The sequence below is a fragment of the Pseudorca crassidens genome, chromosome 16, assembly GCF_039906515.1.
Source record: "Pseudorca crassidens isolate mPseCra1 chromosome 16, mPseCra1.hap1, whole genome shotgun sequence".
Taxonomy (NCBI): Eukaryota; Metazoa; Chordata; class Mammalia; order Artiodactyla; family Delphinidae; genus Pseudorca; species Pseudorca crassidens.
Window position 1 is genome coordinate 5,158,493 of NC_090311.1, and position 20,051 is coordinate 5,178,543.

Consider the following 20,051-nt stretch of genomic DNA (forward strand, 5'->3'; position numbering starts at 1 on the left):
ACATTCTCCAGGATATGTCACACATTAGGTCACAAAACAATTGTTAACAAATTTAAGAATATTGAAATCATACCAAGTATCCTTTCCTACCATGATAGAATAAAGCTAGAAATGAATAACAGAAGGAAAATTGGAAAATTCACAAATACTTGAAAGTTTAAAACTGCACTCCGGAACAATCAATGGGTCAAAGAGGAAATCAAAAATTATCTTGAGACAAATGAAAAATGAAAAGACAACATACCAAAACTTTGCGATGCAGCAAAAGCCATACTAAGAGGGAAGTTTATAGTGATAAATGCCTATGTTAATTTCTTCTCTTAAACACACGTATCCCTTATTGTTTTGATTGCACAAGTACTCAGCCTACCACAACCTGGTGGCAGGATACCTAAATACAGGGTCTAGTTTTGAGTTGGAGAATAAACCCTTTGGAAGGTAGATTATGTGAAACTGAATACAATAAGTGATGGACTATATAACAGGAGGATGAGCTACACGCTTTGATTCATGAGAAACGGAGAGAATGGTAGTTCTGCCCAGGAGCAAGAGTTCCAAGGCAGAGCTCTGCTCACCTGACACAAGAGGGCGCTCTATTGACTTTTCTGTTTTCTCCACCAATCAGATTTCCTTCCCTTTACTTTGGTCTCCCATCTCTTACTCACTGAAAGCACTTACCGCAAAGGTAGCAATTGCTCTCGGAAGGACAGAAGCTGTTCAGATTTTTAAGATGCCCCAAAGCTGACAAACAGGGCCAGTGGCATCGCCCACCACCGAGTCATGACGTTCACCGTGATGCCCTGAAGTCCCAGTTACTCACCAAGGTTGTACCACATGTCCCTGATTTCGAAGCCAATCTGTCTCCTCATATCTCCGTACCTGAAAACCAGGGACAGGAAAAACGCTGAGTCACTCTATGGAGCATTTGAAAATCAGACTTGGATTATTTTTAAGTGCAATGAAACTCTCCCGTCCCTGAGACAAATAAAGAGAGTGTCAAAGCATCAACTTCTTTTGCCACCAAAAGGAACTGAAGGAGGAGGAATCCAGCTAGGGATCTCATTTTCCCATCACCACAGATTACATAAGATCCTCCCCTCTGTGGAAACATGGGGGAGGTGGTGGAGAGAAATGAAAGTATTTTCCTTTCTTCAGTCTCTAATGGCAGGAGAAAGAGAACCTGGCTCCTTGGCTTGAGGGGGAGTTTGTTTTCCACGCATGTTATAAGCATCCAGGAACCAGACACCAAATGACATCCTACAGCCCGGCACACAATAAGCAGTTCTCATATGTTAAATTAAGCCCCGGAGTCTTAGACAATCAGAGCAGGAAAGGCCTCTTTCATACAGCTCCCAGCTCCTGGCTCTTTATCATTTTCAATGTAAGGAAGGGCTTAACACGAAAAGATGTCAACAAACATTCCCCTGTTTTTATGTACCAGCAAAAATAAATGCTAATTTTCTTCCCAGTGGGTCAGCAGAGGGGGTGTGTGTTTCATGAGTAAACAGAATTTGATGTTTCAGAAGATAAACCTTTATTAGTTTGTGAGCAATTTAACATTTTCCTTTATTGCCTAAGGAAAAGGCTGATTCTATTACAAATAATAATTTGCAAAATTATCCTACAGTGTTACAGTGTAGCAGCTGTGTCGTGGCGCCTGCTCTGTGCGTCCTTATGTCAGCTCATGTGGGAAGAAAAGCTCTGATTACAGATGACCGACTTGTGACTCCACAGGTTGAGATCCGGCTGGTAAATCAACAGCCCCAGCTGGCTGCTACCCTTTATCAAAGCCTCGGGTACCCTAAGCACCCGTCTGTCACTTACAGGAGGAAAGGACAGCAGACCCTGTGAGAACCTCAACCAGGAAAGATGAACGCACCCAGCAGCTCCTCTTTGGAGAATTCAACCTTGGGAGCATCACAGCCGGACAGGTGCCAGGGCATTCACTGTACCCGTGGAGAAACTGAAGTGAGAGGGCAGTGTTGTACCCCTTCCTCCGAGGACAAGCTGGTCCTCTGAGGTGAATGTACTGCCTTCCAGTCCAGCCCGACACCAGGTGAGCGCTGGTGCAGGTAAATTCGGTGAGTGAGAGAGAGGGGATCTCTGCCCAGGAATGCTCCCAGCACCAAGCCACAGGGAGCAGGGACCGGGCCACCCTTCTGCGCCTAGCTGGCACCCAGAAGTGCCACAGGGGCACAAGATCTGAGCGCCAGCGAGGCGTGCACCCTTTTGAGGCTTGCAGAGCCGTTTTCCAATCCCCATTTTGCTCCTGTAGGAATGACAGAGGGGTCCCAGCACCCAGGCCTGGAGAGGATGTGGGTGGCTGCATGATGACTGGGAAGACCGTTCTCTGGGCATTTACCAGGAGAATAGGATCGGGGACAGGAAAACCACGCTCCATCCAGGGCAGATGCTTCCTCCTCAGGCTGGAGGGGTCTGCGCTGTCCAGGGGGATAAGCTGCCTTTCAGGGGAGCAGGTGTCTGGGGAGGTGAGGAGTGTGGCATCGCAGGGAGGACCCCGAGAACGTAAACACCCCAGCCCCTGCTGCCAGGTGTTCAGACCTCAACACAGTGAGGACGCCAGAGGCCCAGAGGAGGCGAGAACCTGTCCCAGGGGTGGGCCTGTCACTAACTCAAGCTTAAAGACTCTTAACTGCCAAGCAACTCCTTCTCAGCCCGGAACAGTATCTCTTGAAAAGTACGAATGGTTAAAGCCAGGCCGACCTCCATCAGTGTCTGCGCCTTGCTGGCCCCTGACTCAACTTCCTCTCCCAGGTCTTAAAATAATTCAAATCAAACCCCAAAGTTCAGAAGGATAAAGCGCAGGGCAGCCTTGGCAGCAGCGGGCTCACAGGTTGGGTTTGGATCACCAGGAGTGACCCAATGGATGCCTCAGGCCCTACAGTGACTGCTGTCTGTCCAGTGCTGGACTTGACCCGGGGACCCCAGGAGGCATGTGAGGAGAGGGAAGCCGGCCCCGTCCTGTCTCTCCGCCCAGCGCCTCTGTTCCTGGTGCCGGCGGAGCGTGAGGGGCTCACGGATGCCTGGGTTACATTTTTCAGTGACGCTTCACTGTCTTCTACGTGGGGAATGATGTGTCTTCACAGTATTTCAGAACGGGGGGATTAGCAAAGATCTGAGTGCACGTCGCTCAGGAGAGTACAGCCTCTGGAAGAAAGGTGCTAAAAATGCCATTATAATAGTCAAGTAAGACACAGGTGCTCGAGGCTGGTACAAGATGAGTACAGAGCTGGAAGGTAAAGGGCAGGACCGAATCTCTCCAGCAGTAAGATTGATCTTTTCTCTCATTTTAATAAGAAGGCAGCTTTGACAAATCTATACACTTCTCAGCGTAATCCCCAAATGGAGTCACAGCTGTCACCAGAACTTAAGAGGGATTCCTGAACCATTTGTAATCCTTGCCCCAAGGAGGAGAAAAAAGCAGTAATGGAGTGTATCTGGGATCATGCTCCTACCTGGAGAGAGAATTCCAGAGCTGGTGGCAGCCTTAGAGATCGTTACTAAGTCCATGACTAATGATTTATAGTTGAGGGAACTGAACTAGTCCTGCGGGGGAAGCAAAATGACTTGGCCATGGTCACAGGGCAAGGGGAGAAGAGAGGGCACAAGTCTCCAGACTCCCAAAGAATTCCTGTTCTTCACCCCCAGCATGCATCTCGAGGACCAGAGAGGGCAGACTTCCACGATGTCGCAGCACAGCACTGCGTCTCACCCCTCAAAGTGCATGTGTGGTGTGTTTCATTTGATTTGATTCTCACAGTAAGACCACAAGGTGAGGAAGAAGACGTTCCCGTAGCTATCTTCCCACTGAGGAAGCAGAGATTCCTGGGGGTGAAATGACGTGCCTGTTTCTGCAAAGCCGGAGTCACCTGGTGCTTCCCACCACCCCCAGGTCGCCTGTGCCCACCCACAAAGTGAGTGGACAACTCCAGATGGCCAGCCCGAGGGAGCCCACAGGAGGCATCCTTTAGACAGCCCAGGTAGATCGCAGATCCCACATCCAGGCCTGTAACTCTGACCCAAAATAGCATGACTCTGGTCTCTGAGACCTTACCTTAGCACCTGCTTTCCTGAATCTTTGCCCCCAGAAGCAGAAATCCCATGTCCACCAGAGATAGCCCAAGCCTGGGTGTAAGACCAACCTGAGACCAAATCTAAGCACACTGGGAAAATTACCTGACCACTCTGACCCTTGGTCTCCCCATGTGTAGTACTGGGATAATGACGGCATGATGCTCATCTATCTCCCAGGCCTTTGGGAGAACGAGGACACGGTGCCCTCATCTGTCCTAACAAGCAACGAAGCCAGGCTGGTCCTTCCTTTAAAAGTTCAGAGTGGGCCTCATCACAGCATCCCCTTCATGGTTGCAATGGTCTTTTAGATTAATTTGTTCTGTAAGCATTATTCATTGTTTAATGAATTACTAAATGCTTACTGAAGGCCAGGCACAGAGCTAATATGGGGCCACTAATATAATGTGGGAAAGAGACACAATCCACAGACCTGAGGGACTATTAGCATGCAGCAGAAATGGGCATTAAACAATCATACGAGACTCACACATATATGTATATATAGTAGTTTTTTTGGTTATTATTTATGTTTTTTTGGAGGCCATGGTAACAGTTCTTTAGGAAAAACTGGAGGAGTGGGTCCAGGTTGGCTGTGGGAGAAGCTCTCTTAGAGAGTAATATTTACCCAAGATTTGAAGAAGGAGAGGTGTAATCCAGACAGAGAGGGGAAGAGACCAGCAGGTGCAAAGGCCCTGTGGCAGGGGGGTGGGGGTAGGTGAGTATACGGACCAAAGAAGGCAGTGAGACTGGAGGACAGGGAGCTTGCCTGACTCCTTCCCCTCAAGAGGAGGGGTGTGCTGTGAACCAAGGCTGCAGAGGCAGGTTTATAAGTATTTTTTTTTAAGTTTCAAAAACTCTTTTGCAATAAGAAATATACTTTACTAAGCAGCATGCATAAAAATGTACGTATACAAAAGTTCTATGAAATAAGACTTAACTTTACTACCTGCAATCAACTCTGATGCTTCCTTATATTCTATTTCACTGAAAAAAAAAAAAGGGGGGGAAAAGGTATGTTGGTCTTGGGTCGTGTGGGTTGACTTGTGTACTCCATAAAGATCTGTTAAAGCCCTAACCCCTACTACCTGTGAATGTGACCCCCTAAAGAGGGTCTTTACAAGATGTAATCCTGTTAAGATAAGGTCATGCTGGATGGGGCGGGCCTTAAATCCAAGAACTGGCATCATTATAAGGAGAGGGATACATTTAGAGACACAGACAAACAAGGCTGAAGGCCACGTGAAGAGGGAGGCAGAGACGAGAGTTATACAGCCACGGCCACGGAGCACCACGGATGGGGGCCACAGCCACGGAGCACCAAGGATGGGCGCCACCCACCCCCAGAAGATAAGAGAGAGGCACGAACAAGGTCTTCCCTCTGAGCTTCCAGAGGGAACCAACTCTGCTGATGCCTTGGCTTCAACCTCTGGCCTCTGTAACTGTGAGGCAATAAATTTCTGTTGTTTCCCTTAGTTTGTGTTGTTACATTATGGCAGATGACTCTAAGAAATTAATACAATGGCCCATTAAGTTGCTATCCCAGCCCAGTGAAGGGCTGAGATGCACAATTTAAAAACTGCTGTCTTAAGGAAAGAGAACAGAATAAGAAGGCCCAACACCAAGACTTGAGGAGCTGTTGCACTAATGGGTGGAGGGAGGAGTCTGAGCCTGACAAGGGAGCGGCGGAGAGGCCAAAACGCTAGGAGGGAAACCTACAGAGGGGTTCTGGGAGCCCAGGACAGAGCTGGCCCGCAGCCAGCATCGGGAGTGGGTGTGGGTGTGCAGTGAGAGAGGCACGGAGGGAGCTGGAGGGAGATGATGGGTGGGGTGAGACACTGTTATTTTTATGGGAAAGACTGGTAAGTTCTGGGGAGGTGGGAGGAGATGGGACCCCAAATGTGACAGATGGGAATAAGCCTTACTAGACACAGGAGTCTGATGTGTCCTCCACTGCATGAAGTTATCACGTTCAATAAAATTCAGCAGCACTGGGCAGGGGGATGAGGGGGTGGTGGTGGTGGGATGAACTGGGAGATTGGGATTGACATATATGCACTAATATGTACAAAACAGATAACTCAGGAGAAACTGCTGTATAAAAACATAAAATTAAAAAAGTTTTTTTAAGAAAGAAAATAAATATGTGCACACAAAAACATTCAGCATCACTAAAAGAAGATGTGGTATATAGTTACAATGGACTATTACTCAGCCATAAAAAGGAATGAAATAATGCCATTTGCAGCAACATGGATGGGCCTAGAGATTGTCATACTGAGTGAAGTCAGACAGAGAAAGACAAATATCATATAGTATCACTTGTATGTGGAATCTAAAGTATAATACAAATGAATTTATTTATAATACAGAAAGAGACTCAGAAAACAAACTTATGGCTACCAAAGGGGAAAGGGATTGGAGGAGGAATAAATTAGGAGTATGGGATTAACAGATACACACTACTTTATATAAAAGAAGTAAGCAATAATGATTTACTGTATAGCACAGGGAACTATATTCACTATCTTGTAACAAACTATAATGGAAAATAATCTGAAAAAATATATAACTGAACCACTTTGCTGTACACCAGAAACTAACACAATGTTATAAATCAACTATACTTCAACTAAAAAAAAAAAAAAAGAATACAGCATCGCTAATGCATGTGGGACACTTAATTAACTCTTCGAAAAGGACCTTAGCACAGGTTACAGCTTGTTGAGTCCATCTCCTTGGGTCCCCTTCTATTTCTTAGTACATAGTGAATTTATCTGGAATAATTTGAGTCTCTTGGGAAAAAAATTAGCACAAACACAAATAATTTCCTTTTATAATTTGGAACGTTCAACTCCAGCTTCAGATTAGGTCGCACTGCAAAGCAAGGCTTGTCCCTGTGTACTTCTTTCCTTTTGGTTTCCCTAAAAAGTAATTTGTACAGTATGAATTAACACACTGATGTTTCAGAACCCAGTGTTTGGAAACACTGTGATATTTTGGTCCAGTAGTGAAACCTGTCCTCTTAGAAGAGGCAGTGAGCTGAGGATAGACTTCTATAGGAAAAATGAAACGAACCAGAAAAGGATGGGAAACATCCCGGGACCAACTGGGGAGAGGGTACCATGAAGAACCCACATTAATCTACTAGGTTCAAATCCACTGACCTGGGCTTGGCCATCACGCTTTACCCTCTCGGGCTGGAATTTTTAAATGGGCATTTTATGCTTAGAGCTGCTGGAGGCCCAGTCATGAACCCCTTTCCTCTTCAAGAAGGCAGTCTGGTCGTGAACACAGAAGGCCAGTTGCAGTCACATCGCCCCATTGCCCCAACGCTAGGACACACGATGTCTTACAAACTAAAATGGTCAAGCTGGCAGCTAATCCAGAGCCAGCTCTTTCACATTTGACTCACGCTTCCGGAGCCCCCGTTACGTACAAGGCGTGGGGGATGGAGGATGGGACATTCAGGAAGGTCAGGGTTAGCATTCTGTCGCCTTCTCTGTCTTTGTTAGGAGTCACTAGCGCCAAGGATGTCTGAAGGTGAGTCCGTTAAATGTTCTCATTATGGACTTCGCTTCCTAGAGGTTATTTATTTTGTGGATCATTGCCAAATCTTGTATTCAGTTTGGGTTTGACTTAATCAGTGTTCTGCACGCTACATGGCCCATTCTTTGATGTTACTCCCATGTGCTTTGGGGAATGCCTTTGGAATAAATATCCTGATTATCTCCCCAGCCTGGGTCACCAGGAGGACGGGAAGCTTAACAAGAGGGAACGAACAGGCAGATCTTCTGATACTGGGATTTTCTGTTGTTCTGAGCCACAGCGCTGTGGACCAGGCCGGCGGGAGGAGGTGCAGGCCGCGGCGGAGAGGAAGGGCCGCGCTGGGGGCAGAGGGGGCTCACGCCGAAGCCCTGGGTTGGATTCACAAACCCTACAGCAGTAGACGAGCCGACGTGGACAGCCAGAGGCTACTAAACAGGGGGGCATCACTCCACTTTCAGACCCCACGGCCTTTCCCTCTAGAAGAAAATAACCCCCTGAATTACGCTCCACTGTGCCGGAAACCAGCAGCCCGCCATTAGCTCAGACGCCTGGGGTTAGTCCCCGTGTCACCTGGTCCCTCGCACCTTTACCCCAAGTTCCGATCACTCCAGGCCCGGCCACTCACTTAGGCTTCAGCAACACAGAGCATTTCTGCTTACAGAGTGGGCCCTGCCCCTTAGGACGCGATGACCCCTTTTGGAAATGGCTGTTTGCTGACAAGGGGGTCAGTCAATCAGTCTGGTGAACATCTCAGCCACCTTCGCCACCCAGGCCGAGTCCTACATGCCCACCTCCGGGCTGCCAAGGCGCCTGGGGAGCACTTCCGTTCTACTCCAATCATGTAATTTTGCACAGCTACCTGCCCCCTAGACGGTGAACTTTGTATCTCTGGGCGCCAAGCACCAGGACTCTAGTGCCATGAGTACATGGCACAATGTGAAACCAATTAAAACATTTCTAAGGCACTAGAAAATTTAAGCATTTGGGTAGGAATATCTCCTAATATTTCTCATGCAGGTTTTGCTATTTAGAAATTAAAACTGCACATGGATGATAAAGTGTTTAAGGTGTAGCAAGAGGCAGGGTGAATACAACAAACAGGTGAACCCACGTTTTGTCTTAGCCACGCGGCCTCATAGGCCGGGAGCGCTTAACACAGATGCTGGAAATTCCTTCTCCTCCGCGGCCTGTCATGGCCACACGCTGAACCTGTGCCCCTGGGAGAGGGCCCCTCGGACTGCACAGGAGCTGAGACACTCCTGCAAAGACAATTTCTGAAATGTTTGGGGCTTTTTCCCTCGGGGGATCCATGAGACAATTTCAAAGGGAAAATCTGGAGTCTCTCCTTGCCACGGCTGTGAGAGACAGAATTCTAAAAGCCCGATTCAGAGGCCCTCTGGGAGGGGTGACACCAGCTGGCTGTGTTTAATTTTCCTTGGCTTTGAAGCCTCAGAAGGCACAGCACGATGTGGGAAGCAAACGTTTTCTCTGGTGGACAAGGCCCTGTGTGGTGAATGCATGTATTGGTGTCGCTCTAGCTTAGATTTTAACGCTCTCACACCAACAAGGAAAGAGCCCAGGGAGAGAGACGGGCCCCGCCCTGACCGGAGAATGTTCAAATCAAATGGTTTTATTCTCCAAACCGTGAAGGAGACGTCAGCTCTTTTCAGGCAGATTTCCGGTTTAAACGCAATTCTTCTCCGCAGGCATCTCTAAGGGTAGGATGCGCTACAAGCTTGGCAAGGAATGGGCACCAGTGTCGGCTGGAGCTGGGTCTGGACCCCGGCCTCACCCCACGTGAGCACTGCACACAGGGGGGCAGGACAGGATAACCAGGGCTCTGGAGGGCTCTGGTGGGGAGAGGCTAGGGCCGAGTCCTGTGTGTGCTGGTTACTAGTGTTTCCATTACAAACAGCTTTAGCCATGACAGCCTTTCATCAAGGACAAGCTGGGAGCCACCCCTAACCTCCTGGGAGCACTGAGGGAATGTACATTTCACAAAGCGGTAGCATCCCTGTTGAGCCAATCCCCGGAAGGTGCTGCCTAGAAGAGTCTGCCTCCTGAGCCAAGATGAGGGATAAACTCTGCTGGCTCGGAGCAGGGCCCATCTTCCCTGCCATCGCCGCTGGGCACCCACTGGGCCCACGCCGCCCGGGGTGCATTTCCCTTTCTGAAGAAGGAGCACTTGTCTCTATCAACGGCCAACAGACCAGTCATTCAACTGCGGAAGCTTGAAGGAAAGACGGCCCGATGTTTTGTTTTGTTTTTGTTTTCTTTTCGGCTGCTACACGTGGCATGAGGGATCTTAGTTCCCCGACCAGGGATCAAACCTGGGAAGCAGGGAGTCTTAACCACTGGGAAGGGAAGCCAGGGAAGTCCCAAGATGACCCGATGAAAGCTGACTTTTAGATGGCTCAGGGAAGGATTTAAGGTTCTAAAAGCAGCCCAGCTAAACGTCTCGGGCTCTGAACTGCCCGAGTTAGAATGACTCAGTGTGAGACACGGGACCCTGGTTCACAACCTGCTTCTCTTCCTCGTCTGGAAAGTAAAGATGATAAGACAACCTATGGAATAGTTTTGGTTTTTGTTCGAATGATTCTATGTGAAAAATGCATAAAACGTTCTTAGAAAGTCACTGACAGGTCACGCGTGCTCTGTAAATATCGGCTCAACTACTTCTTACTCCCCAGGGATAGTGTGCTTTCCATTTGGTCTGCAAGGGAGACACACCCTCCTGGGTTACTAGGAGGGCTGAGCGGCTGTCCCCTTCTGAGAGGCCCTGGAATCTCTAACCTCAGTGATGGTACCAGGCTGGCAATGCCTTGGGACCGTCAACACGGCTCAGAGGGATTACGAAGTGATGAACAGGGACAGATGACTTAGCAACGTGATGTACTGATGGAAGGGGCCCCCAGAGAACTGAGACGCTGGTGAAACTGAGGTAGAGAGAGAGGTGGCAAGGCCCTCAGAGTGCCCAAGGGTTGCAAAGAAACCCACATAAGGGTTCTTTTGCTGACCCTGGACCAGGAGCTGTTCGGGATGCAGTGCTGAAGGAGCCAGCCAGGGATCCTGGCTTCCCCGGGGCTTCTCAGACGTTTTCAGGATAATCCAAGGGCTAGTTAAGCACTTTCAGATCTCCTGCCTGGAAGAGGACCGGGGTCATCTCTTGCAAAGAAGGAACCCCAGATGACTCATCACTCTGCGATGAGCTGTTCCACAATCCCAAGACGCCAACAGCTTCCGTCAGAAGCTTCCTTGTTTGAACAGCGTTGGAGAATTAAGCGACACAGCAAACCATACGTGGTGTGACATGAGCACGGTGCACAGCAAAAGCAATTATCTCCCGAAACTCCCATTCTGTTTGGTGCTAATAGTCCTGAATGACACTGACTGACCTGCAACCCACCAGAATGAAGCTGTAGTTTTAGATCTGCATTCATGGGTTACAAAAGGCAATACTCAATTCACGGTGTGAAACCACCCTCTCGTTACACCATGATTACACCTCAACTGGTACTCAGTTGGCTTAGAAGACGCAAGAAGGCTGTGCTAATAGAACTGCAGGCTCCTGCCCGTGCGTTTGGGGCTACGCGGACTTACTTGTTAAGGATTTTCCCTCTCTTTGCACTTGAAAAATTCTCCAGCTGCAAGGACTCTTGAGTGAGGAAAGCGACAGCCAGGTGAAAATAGTTGTTCCACAGCTGAAACCAAAAAGGGGAGATGCTAAGGTGCCGAACCGATTAATACAGGATCTCAGAAACGCTCCGAGACGTTTAGAATAGCATTTGCCCAGCACACACTTCTGAAAGGTTTGGAAGCCGCACTCTCTACATACACATTGCTAACAGCCACCCACGGTGTGGTTCAGGGCTGAGCATGGGCTCTGACAGTGCATGCAGTCAGATCCCAGCCCAGCCACTTACGTAGGCAGGCACTCTAACCTCTCTGTGCCTCGGTTTCCTCAGGTAAAGTGGGAATTTCAACAGTACCTACCTGAGAGGACTGCTAAAGGACGGAGGGAGTAAAGACATGCAGTGCCCATCCAATGGTGCCGGGAGCATGGTAAGCACGTAATAAATATTAGCTGTTATTAATACTGTATGATGGAGCCCCTTACCTCATGGTACACAGCAAGTCCCCTACATATGAAGGAGTTCCGAGAGTGCGTTCGTAAGTCCAACTTGGTCGTAAGTCCAACCAAGTCAGCCTAGGTACCCAACTAACACAACCAGCTATATACCACTGCTTTTACGCTTGCTTCCGGACGTCCTGGGCTTGAAATAAAGATACGGTACTACTGTACTCTATACAGTACTGTAAAGTACACAAAAGCACAACCGACTGTAGAGGATACACGCAAGGGACAATGTACGCCAGACGCGTGAACTAACGTACGTGATTGGACATGCGAATGCACATTTGCATTTTTGAAAGTTCACAACGTGAAGGTTCGTAGGTAGGGGACTTACTGTGTAGATTTATATAATTTATCATTTTTATGAGACTAAAAATATATACACACTAGAAAATTGAGGAAAACGTAAAAAGATCCAACATTTCATATTTCAAGGACTTACAGACTGTACGTGGCTTAAATGACAATTTACTATAAAATCATTTTGTCCTCGTGAAGCTCTTCACTGGAAGCTCTGTGTATCTGGACACAGTATCCCATAAAAGTGTTCTTCAGTAAGAAGTGTTATGATGGGTAGATTCCTGAAGTCATGAAACTAAGACCCCCTGATGAGGTCAATGTTTAAGACCAGGTGAAGAAGATTTAAATGAAGGATGAATTCTTGGATAATGAATGGGGACTTTTCGCCTGAACTCAATACATGACACGGGCACACCCCTCACTGCCCAGGGGAGAAACCTGGGACTTATGCTGGGCTTTGTCCCTCACAGCATCCCACCGTTTCAATCAGCAAGTCCTTCTGCTTCCCCTTATAAATCCCTCCCAGGCCCACCCACTTTGTCTCAGGGCTGGGGTATCACCCACCCCAGGTCAGCATCATCCCTCACAGACCAGAACATCCTGCTTCCTGTTTCCTGTCCTCGCCTCGTCCCACAGGGCAGCCAGAGGGAACTGACACTAATCTGAGGGGCCACACCCCAGCTCAAACCTCTTCAGGAACTTCCCACACGTTTCCGGTCAGAACAGAGTTTGAAGGGGAGTCCCGCTGCCTGGTTCCCTCTGCTTCTGCCTTGCAGCAGCCTTTCCATCCATACTCTGCACCCTTGTCTCCCCATCAGATCCTCGAGCTGATGCTTTCCCCACCCCTGGGCCTTTGCAGATGCCGGGTCCACCCCCCTCTCCTCCCTCACTGGGTCTTAGCATACCAGGACCAGGTGTGTTCTGCCCTCTCCGCGCCCTCGAGCACCTTGGTCTGTCCCTACAGTCCTGCCCTAATCGTCCTCCCTTTGCACTCCACGATACACAGGGTGGGGGCAGGATTCCAGTTCTGGGGCAGAGCCTGGCTCAGAGTAAGTGATTCATCAGGAATAATCAATATTTGAGGGATGAACCCCTGGGGATTTCTCAAATGCAAATGAAAACTCTATGGACACTTCCTCCAGATTGCTTCCATCTGCATCCTCTCTCAGAGGGCGGCACCCGAGGGTGGGGGAGCGCAGGTGAGAGATAAGCGGGGAGACCCTCCCCCTCCCCCCCGGGAACTGTAGCAAGGGGCTCGGAGACTGGCCATCACAGATACTCCTCAGCGGACCATTCCTGTACCACAGGATATTCCAGGGGAACTTTCACCTGCTCTCAGTGGGAAAGAGCTGGACAGAGTTGCCATCACATGTCCAAGCTCCAAGGTGCCTTCAATGATCTTAGGAAGAAATTTGTGGGTATTGGTTTTCTTATTTACAAAACAGGGATAATATTCATTGCATCAAATGAGATGGTTACACAGAGTTACGTAAAAACAAGGTGTTAACAGTAATGACTCTATTTTCAGCGACCAGAGAATTAAGAGGAAACTTCCCAGCATGGATGTAGCTAAGAGTGCAGTGGGCTTCATTTATCCGGTGCTCCTCAGGAACTGGTATTTCTTCTGGAACAGAGCAGCTCATTCCCAGGTAAGGGCTGGTCTTCCCATTTCACAGATGAGGTTCAGAGACTTGCTCCAAACCACAAAAAAAAAAACACGTGAAGCAGAACAAGGGTCTCCAGCGGGCCATCCTGGACCTCACAGGCCACACTCTTTCCTGCCCACAAACGCACTTTCTCTTTTAGGCCTTTTTCTGATAAAAGGGGTGACTCAAGTCAATAAAGTACAAGTCGCTTCCTTTGTTTTTGGAACTAACACCTCCCTGCTATCGCCACCCACCTCCCAGCAGTGCCCTCCTCTCACAGCACTGGCAGGGGTCCCTGGCCACGTCTGGGTGAGGGGCACCACTAGAGCAGGACCCAGAACGTATTTTAATGTATACCTGCTGCCCATAAAAACAACATCGACAAAAATATGAATGTGTCTTTTTAAAGGCCAGTTTCACTAACTCTATATTCCTTCTCTTCACTCACACAGCGGCCAGGACGACAGCTGAGCCGCAAGTCTCCTGAAAACCCTGCCCTGGGAGATATTTAGGGGAACTGCGTAGTCCAACGCCCTGAAGAAGGAGGTTCCCTCGTGGCCCACGTGCCTGGCGACTCAGTTTCCACCTGTAAAGCAAGACTGGGACCCACAGGAGATTTTTACATCCTTAGGAATGAGGAGGCTGCCTATCGTGCACCTCAAAAATCCCCTGGCCGTTGTCAGAGCCTGAACAAGATGAGGGGGCCCCCAGGAGTTGGGAGCATCTGGCATGGGGGGCAGGGGTCATGACTTCTGAGATGCTCCTCCCAAGGGTGCAGCCTGGGTCTAAGCACTGGGGAACCTGAGGCAACCCAAGTGCAGGGCCGTCTGCAAACCCAGACCCGGGCTCTGCAAGAGTGCTGAGGACAGAACAGCCAGGAAGGAGTGAGCAACTGTTGTAGCCTGAAGGAGACGAAAGACACACAGAAACTGAACGCATCGGGGGAGGGAGGGATGAACAGGAGGAGGATGAGGATTTTTAGGGCAATGGAACTGGATGCAAGTCATTCTCCATTTGTCCAAACCCACAGAGTGGACAAAACGTCTACAGTGTACTGTAATGTAAAGTAAGGACTCGGTGATTACGATGCGTGAGTGTAGGTCCATCAGTTGTAACAATGTACCATCTGGTGGGGGATGTTGATAGTGGGGTAGCTTCGTGTGCAGGAGGTGGGGGTCTACGGGAAATCTCTTCACCTCTCTCTCAATTTTGCTCTGAACTTGAAACTGTCATTAATAAAGTCTTTAAAAAATCACATAAAAGTACAAACATTAAAAAAAACAAACCCTGTAAGCTATGCATGATTTCAGATGTGACAACTAACGGCATTTGTGATGCTGACCTCTGAAGGATGGGATTGGGACGACTGAACTTGAATGTGGTCTGAGGACTGGTTAGGGGTGATGAGAAAGTAAGTTTCCTTTGGTATTCTTACTCTAGTTAGGCAGGGGACAGTCTCTGTTTGTATGAAATATATACTACAGATCTGGGGAGGTGACAGGGTGTCAGGCTGGCAGCTCACTAGGATAAGGTTAAGAAAAAAAAGTTCTTCGTACCATACTTGCTGGAAATGAGAAGCAGACTGAGGAGGGACAGAGGGAAGCAGTAGCAGCCCACAGGGATGACTAGTTAAAGGAGAAGGAAGTGTCAGGAGAGAGAACTGTGCAGGGAATGTTAGAACATAAAAATGCACCTTGTGGGAGCGGCCGCTGCCTGGACCACACGCTGAAGGTGGCCTCGGCCACATGGCACCCAAGCCTCCCCCTGGGGGTGGGAGGGTGGGAGCCCCCCAAAGTGGAACAATCAAATGCACTTCACACTTGCCAAGGGACGAAGGCCAAAAGGGCTCATTGCAGCCAAGGTGTTGGGCCTGAAGGGAGCGTCCAGAGGACCGTATGCATGAAACAATGCGCAAGCTCAGCGATAACCAGTAAGCCCACACCCACCGCAGTCACACCTGAAACACAGCCATCTCACGTGACAGGCACGGCCTACACGGATAAAAGAAAACCTAATGAAGGACACAGAAAAAGGCCTAAATATTCCTGTGTGGGGTGGGAAAAAATAAATACTGCCACGTATTCCCCGAAATGCTGTTACATTTCCCCTACAATTATTTATGAATTCAACAGAATTCTAGTTAAAATGTAGACGGCATTTTTAAGAAGTTTAACAAGGTGATTTTGAATTTCACACAGAAGAGGAAATGAGCAGAAAGAGTCAAGATAATTTTGCAATAACACACTAACGGGGAAGTCCTGGTTATACTAGCTGGGTATAAAACCCATAGGTGATAACACAGAAAACAGAACTGTACCCACATGCATTTGTAATTAAGAGTTTCCTCAGTGGCAGTTCAAATCACTGGGAAAGAAGAAACTATTTATAATATGAAATAAAATTCATATGTTATTTAAACATAAAAATTCTTCTCTGCCCTTTGGACACCTTTCTCCCCTCACTGTGCATTGTATATCTGCATTAGGCATTGACCAAACCTCCCCCATCAGCAGAAAATAGCTGCTCAACCATAAAGAGAAACATTCTCCTCGCATCAACAAGACAACTCCTTAAAAGACAACATCCCTTCTTGACCTTGTAAGGGGTCACATGACCCAAGTGGATGACTTAGATCTGGATTATGTAAACTGTCAATAATATGTCATTTGATGTACCACCCTCTGTCTCAAAAAAACTTATATAAGTGTGTCTTGATTTCTAACTGACAGAACAGTTCTCAGAGCTTTCTGAGATGTTCTTCCTGGGTTATAATCCTCAAATTCAGCTTGAATTAAATTTTCCAATTCTTAGACTGACTAATTTTTTGTCGACAATAAAATAATGTGGGAAAAAGTGAAGTTAAACTCTGACCCCTAACACTAAGTATAGAAAATGCAGATGCATATAAAGAACAAGGACCAACTGTATAGCACAGAGATCTATATTCAATGTCTTGTAATAACCTATAATGGAAAAGAATCTGAAAAAGAATATAGATATATATATTTTATGTATATATATATGTGTGTATCTGAATCACTTTGCTGTACACTTAAAGTGAACACAACTGTAAATCAACTATACTTCAATTTTTCAAAAATCATTAAAAAAAGAAATCACAGATGGATTAATCATTGGAAAGTTAAAAAAAAGCAGAACTATAAAGGTATTATCAGAGACTATCTACATAAAGAATAGTTAAATTTATAATCAAAGATGGATTTGCCAAGCAAAACATAAAACCCCAAAGCCATAAAAGAACTGACACATTTAACTACAGAAAAATCAAATATTTCTATACGATAAACCTAAACCCATGACTAGGCTATATCAAGAATTCCAACTTACAAAAAAGTATGACAGATAGCCCAAGAGAACAGCGAGCAGAGGAGATGATCAGACAGTTCACACTAGAAATCCTCACAGCCAGTTAGTACTCTCAACCCAACTAGCAATCAGAGAAATACCAATAAAAACAAGAGTCAACAATTTTAAAGAAACTGGTTTGGGAGAAGACTCTAGACGATGACTGCTCTCAGAGAAGGCCGGTGAGATTGCAAATTGCTAGAGCGTTTTAGGTCGGTAATTTATTAGTGTCCATGGAGCTTAAAATATCTTACCAGTCAAGCCTGGCAATTATGCTTCCAGGAACCTGTTCTATAGCAATGCAGCACTGAGATGCGTGTGTCACACTGTTCATGGCGGCACTGCTTGGAAATGGGAGAAACTGAAAATAGCCTGCAGGCTATCAGTGCAGGAATGCCTGCACCGATGTTGGTAACGTTTATGTTGTGGAATATGATAGAAGTGAAAACCACGGCTGGCACGACCCAATTCACGTTCAAAACCAAAAGAAAGCAGGTCTATATATACAATGGAATATTACTCAGCCATAAAAAGAAACGAAATTGAGCTATTTGTAATGAGGTGGATAGACCTAGAGTCTGTCATACAGAGTGAAGTAAGTCAGAAAGAGAGAGACAAATACCGTATGCTAACACATATATATGGAATTTAAGAAAAAAAATGTCATGAAGAACCTAGGGGTGAAACAGGAATAAAGACACAGACTTACTAGAGAATGGACTTGAGGCTATGGGGAGGGGGAAGGGTAAATGGTGACAAAGCGAGAGAGAGGCATGGACATATATACACTACCAAACATAAGGTAGATAGCTAGTGGGAAGCAGCCGCATAGCACAGGGAGATCAGCTCGGTGCTTTGTGACCGCCTGGAGGGGTGGGATAGGGAGGGTGGGAGGGAGGGAGACGCAAGAGGGAGGGGATACGGAGACATATGTATATGTATAGCTGATTCACTTTGTTATAAAGCAGAAACTAACACACCATTGTAAAGTAATTATACTCCAATAAAGATGTTAAAATGAAAAAAAAAAAAAAAAAAGAAAGCAGGTCTAGGTCCAGATACAGCTGACTCTTGAACAACTCGAGTTTGAACTACTCGGGTCCACTCACAGGTGGATATTTTCCAGTAGTAACTACTACAGTACTACATAGTGGTTGGTCGAATTATACTCAGATTAATCACCTTCCACCCCGCCCTCCCACATTGCTTAAGGGTCAATTGTAAATGCTTAAAGAAGCCTCAAGGAGAACACACAACAATTATTTAAAAAGTTACCCGGCAGAGGGAGAAAAGGGTGAAAGGGTGGTAAGGGGCCTTTCATATTTTATTCGACGTGTGGATTTACACTGCGTAAATATTTTACGTGCATGTATCTGTACATTAGGACGTGTGAAAACAAACATTAAGCAGAGAAAATAATAAAACATTTAAAATTGTGAAAAATAGTAAGTAACATTTCCAAATACACAGTACCTGATGTACTACTAGGTACTTAAATGACGATAGAACATTTTTAATTTAAAAAAATGATACAAGAAATAGGGCCTAGGCATTTAAGAACTTAACCTAATAAACCGAGTAGCACATTTGCTCTACATTTTCTGAAGACCATGCAAAAGGGAAGGTAGACGGTTGTCTAATCTTTGTTCTCTGGTAACTCAGTTTTGAGCCAGACCACCCTCTGGGTGCACATAAATTCTTCAGGTTCCTTCTCAGTGGAAAATCCCACCCAGGAAACTAATCTGTTTGCATTTGGATGCTTTCATTTGCAGACTTTAGTAAATGAAACGACATAATGGCAAAATCATGATTAGCAGAAACATATCCGAAGTCCAGTAGAAATGAGAGTCACAAATGGTAGATGCATAGTAAGAAATCATGCCAGGGAAAAACCAATCCTTACACACACACACACACACACACACACACACACGCACTCCACAAGCACTGGCGAAGTAGGGCCAACGTGGAAGGATCAGCTGACCACAGCCCAGGGGTGTTGCAGGGCTGGGACCTTTTGCCTGGTAAAGGCCAACTGGGGCAGCACAAAGCCGGAAGAGAATATATCAGGGGAAAACCTACATCTACAAGCAGGCTGGGCTCAGTGATGCAGACCCACTTCTCCTCCTGGGCTGACCCTCATCACATTAGGATGGTCTGAGACTATCTTGGCAGCCTCACCAATCGAGATGTGGTGGCCTTCCTGCTCAGAGTCCCTACTTGTCACTCTGATTCAAGACTTTCACTCTGAAATGGCTCCATCTCCTTCCTCGCTAAACTGAGCAAATAGCCCAAAGGCATCATTTTCAATCCTCGGGTTCCAGTATCACACACTGTAAATGCCATTTCCACACCTTAAACGGGAAAACTTAAGTTCAAGGATTAGAAATGTAAGATATGGGCTCAGACTAGCAATTTGTTTTAACATGATTTCTCAACAAAGGTCATGTCTACCTCTTCTCTTACCTGCAGCTCAAAGTTGGCTTGATCCAGAAATTTTTTGTTCAGCATATCTGCATACTGATTAATCGCTCGCAGAAAGACTCTGAAAGATTAAGAGAAAATTACATAATTACACACGTCTGCTCTGGCACCTTTGGAGGTTTGGCATTTCAACTAGCTACAATCCAAGACTGTCTGGCACGGGAACTCTCTAAGTCCTGTGAAAAGCTGTGAGGTTTTGCCAGTGAAAAGCCCAGAGAATTATATGCAGATGTTCTCCAAATTAATCAAGGAAACATGCAGAATAAAAGAAACAGACCAAAATAACAGAGCGTGAAAGTAACATATGAAAAATATCACTAAAAACCTTAATTTTTTTTAAAAAGAAAAGGTGCAAATTAAATATTTTTCTCAAGTCACAATGTATCAGTGTTACCAAATTGGTCTTTGCTTAGCTGGCTTTTTAAAGTGAAGCATTTGAAAGCACTGTTACACACTGTCAGGCTTGGAATGGTTTGGCA

The 20,051-nt window shown here is 46.7% G+C and overlaps 1 protein-coding gene across 7 annotated transcripts in view; it reads right to left on the bottom strand.

Moving 5' to 3' along the window:
* The window catches only part of DOCK1 (dedicator of cytokinesis 1), a 526,777-nt gene that overhangs the window by 97,635 nt on the left and 409,091 nt on the right, over window positions 1-20,051 (bottom strand). For all 7 annotated transcript variants that reach the window (XM_067709064.1, XM_067709065.1, XM_067709063.1 and 4 more), the window contains 3 exons: window positions 19,555-19,633; window positions 11,242-11,342; window positions 821-879 (listed from right to left, as the gene is read on the bottom strand). In XM_067709064.1, coding sequence (XP_067565165.1) covers window positions 821-879; window positions 11,242-11,342; window positions 19,555-19,633 — 239 coding nt within the window. The remainder of the gene's footprint in view (window positions 1-820; window positions 880-11,241; window positions 11,343-19,554; window positions 19,634-20,051) is intronic.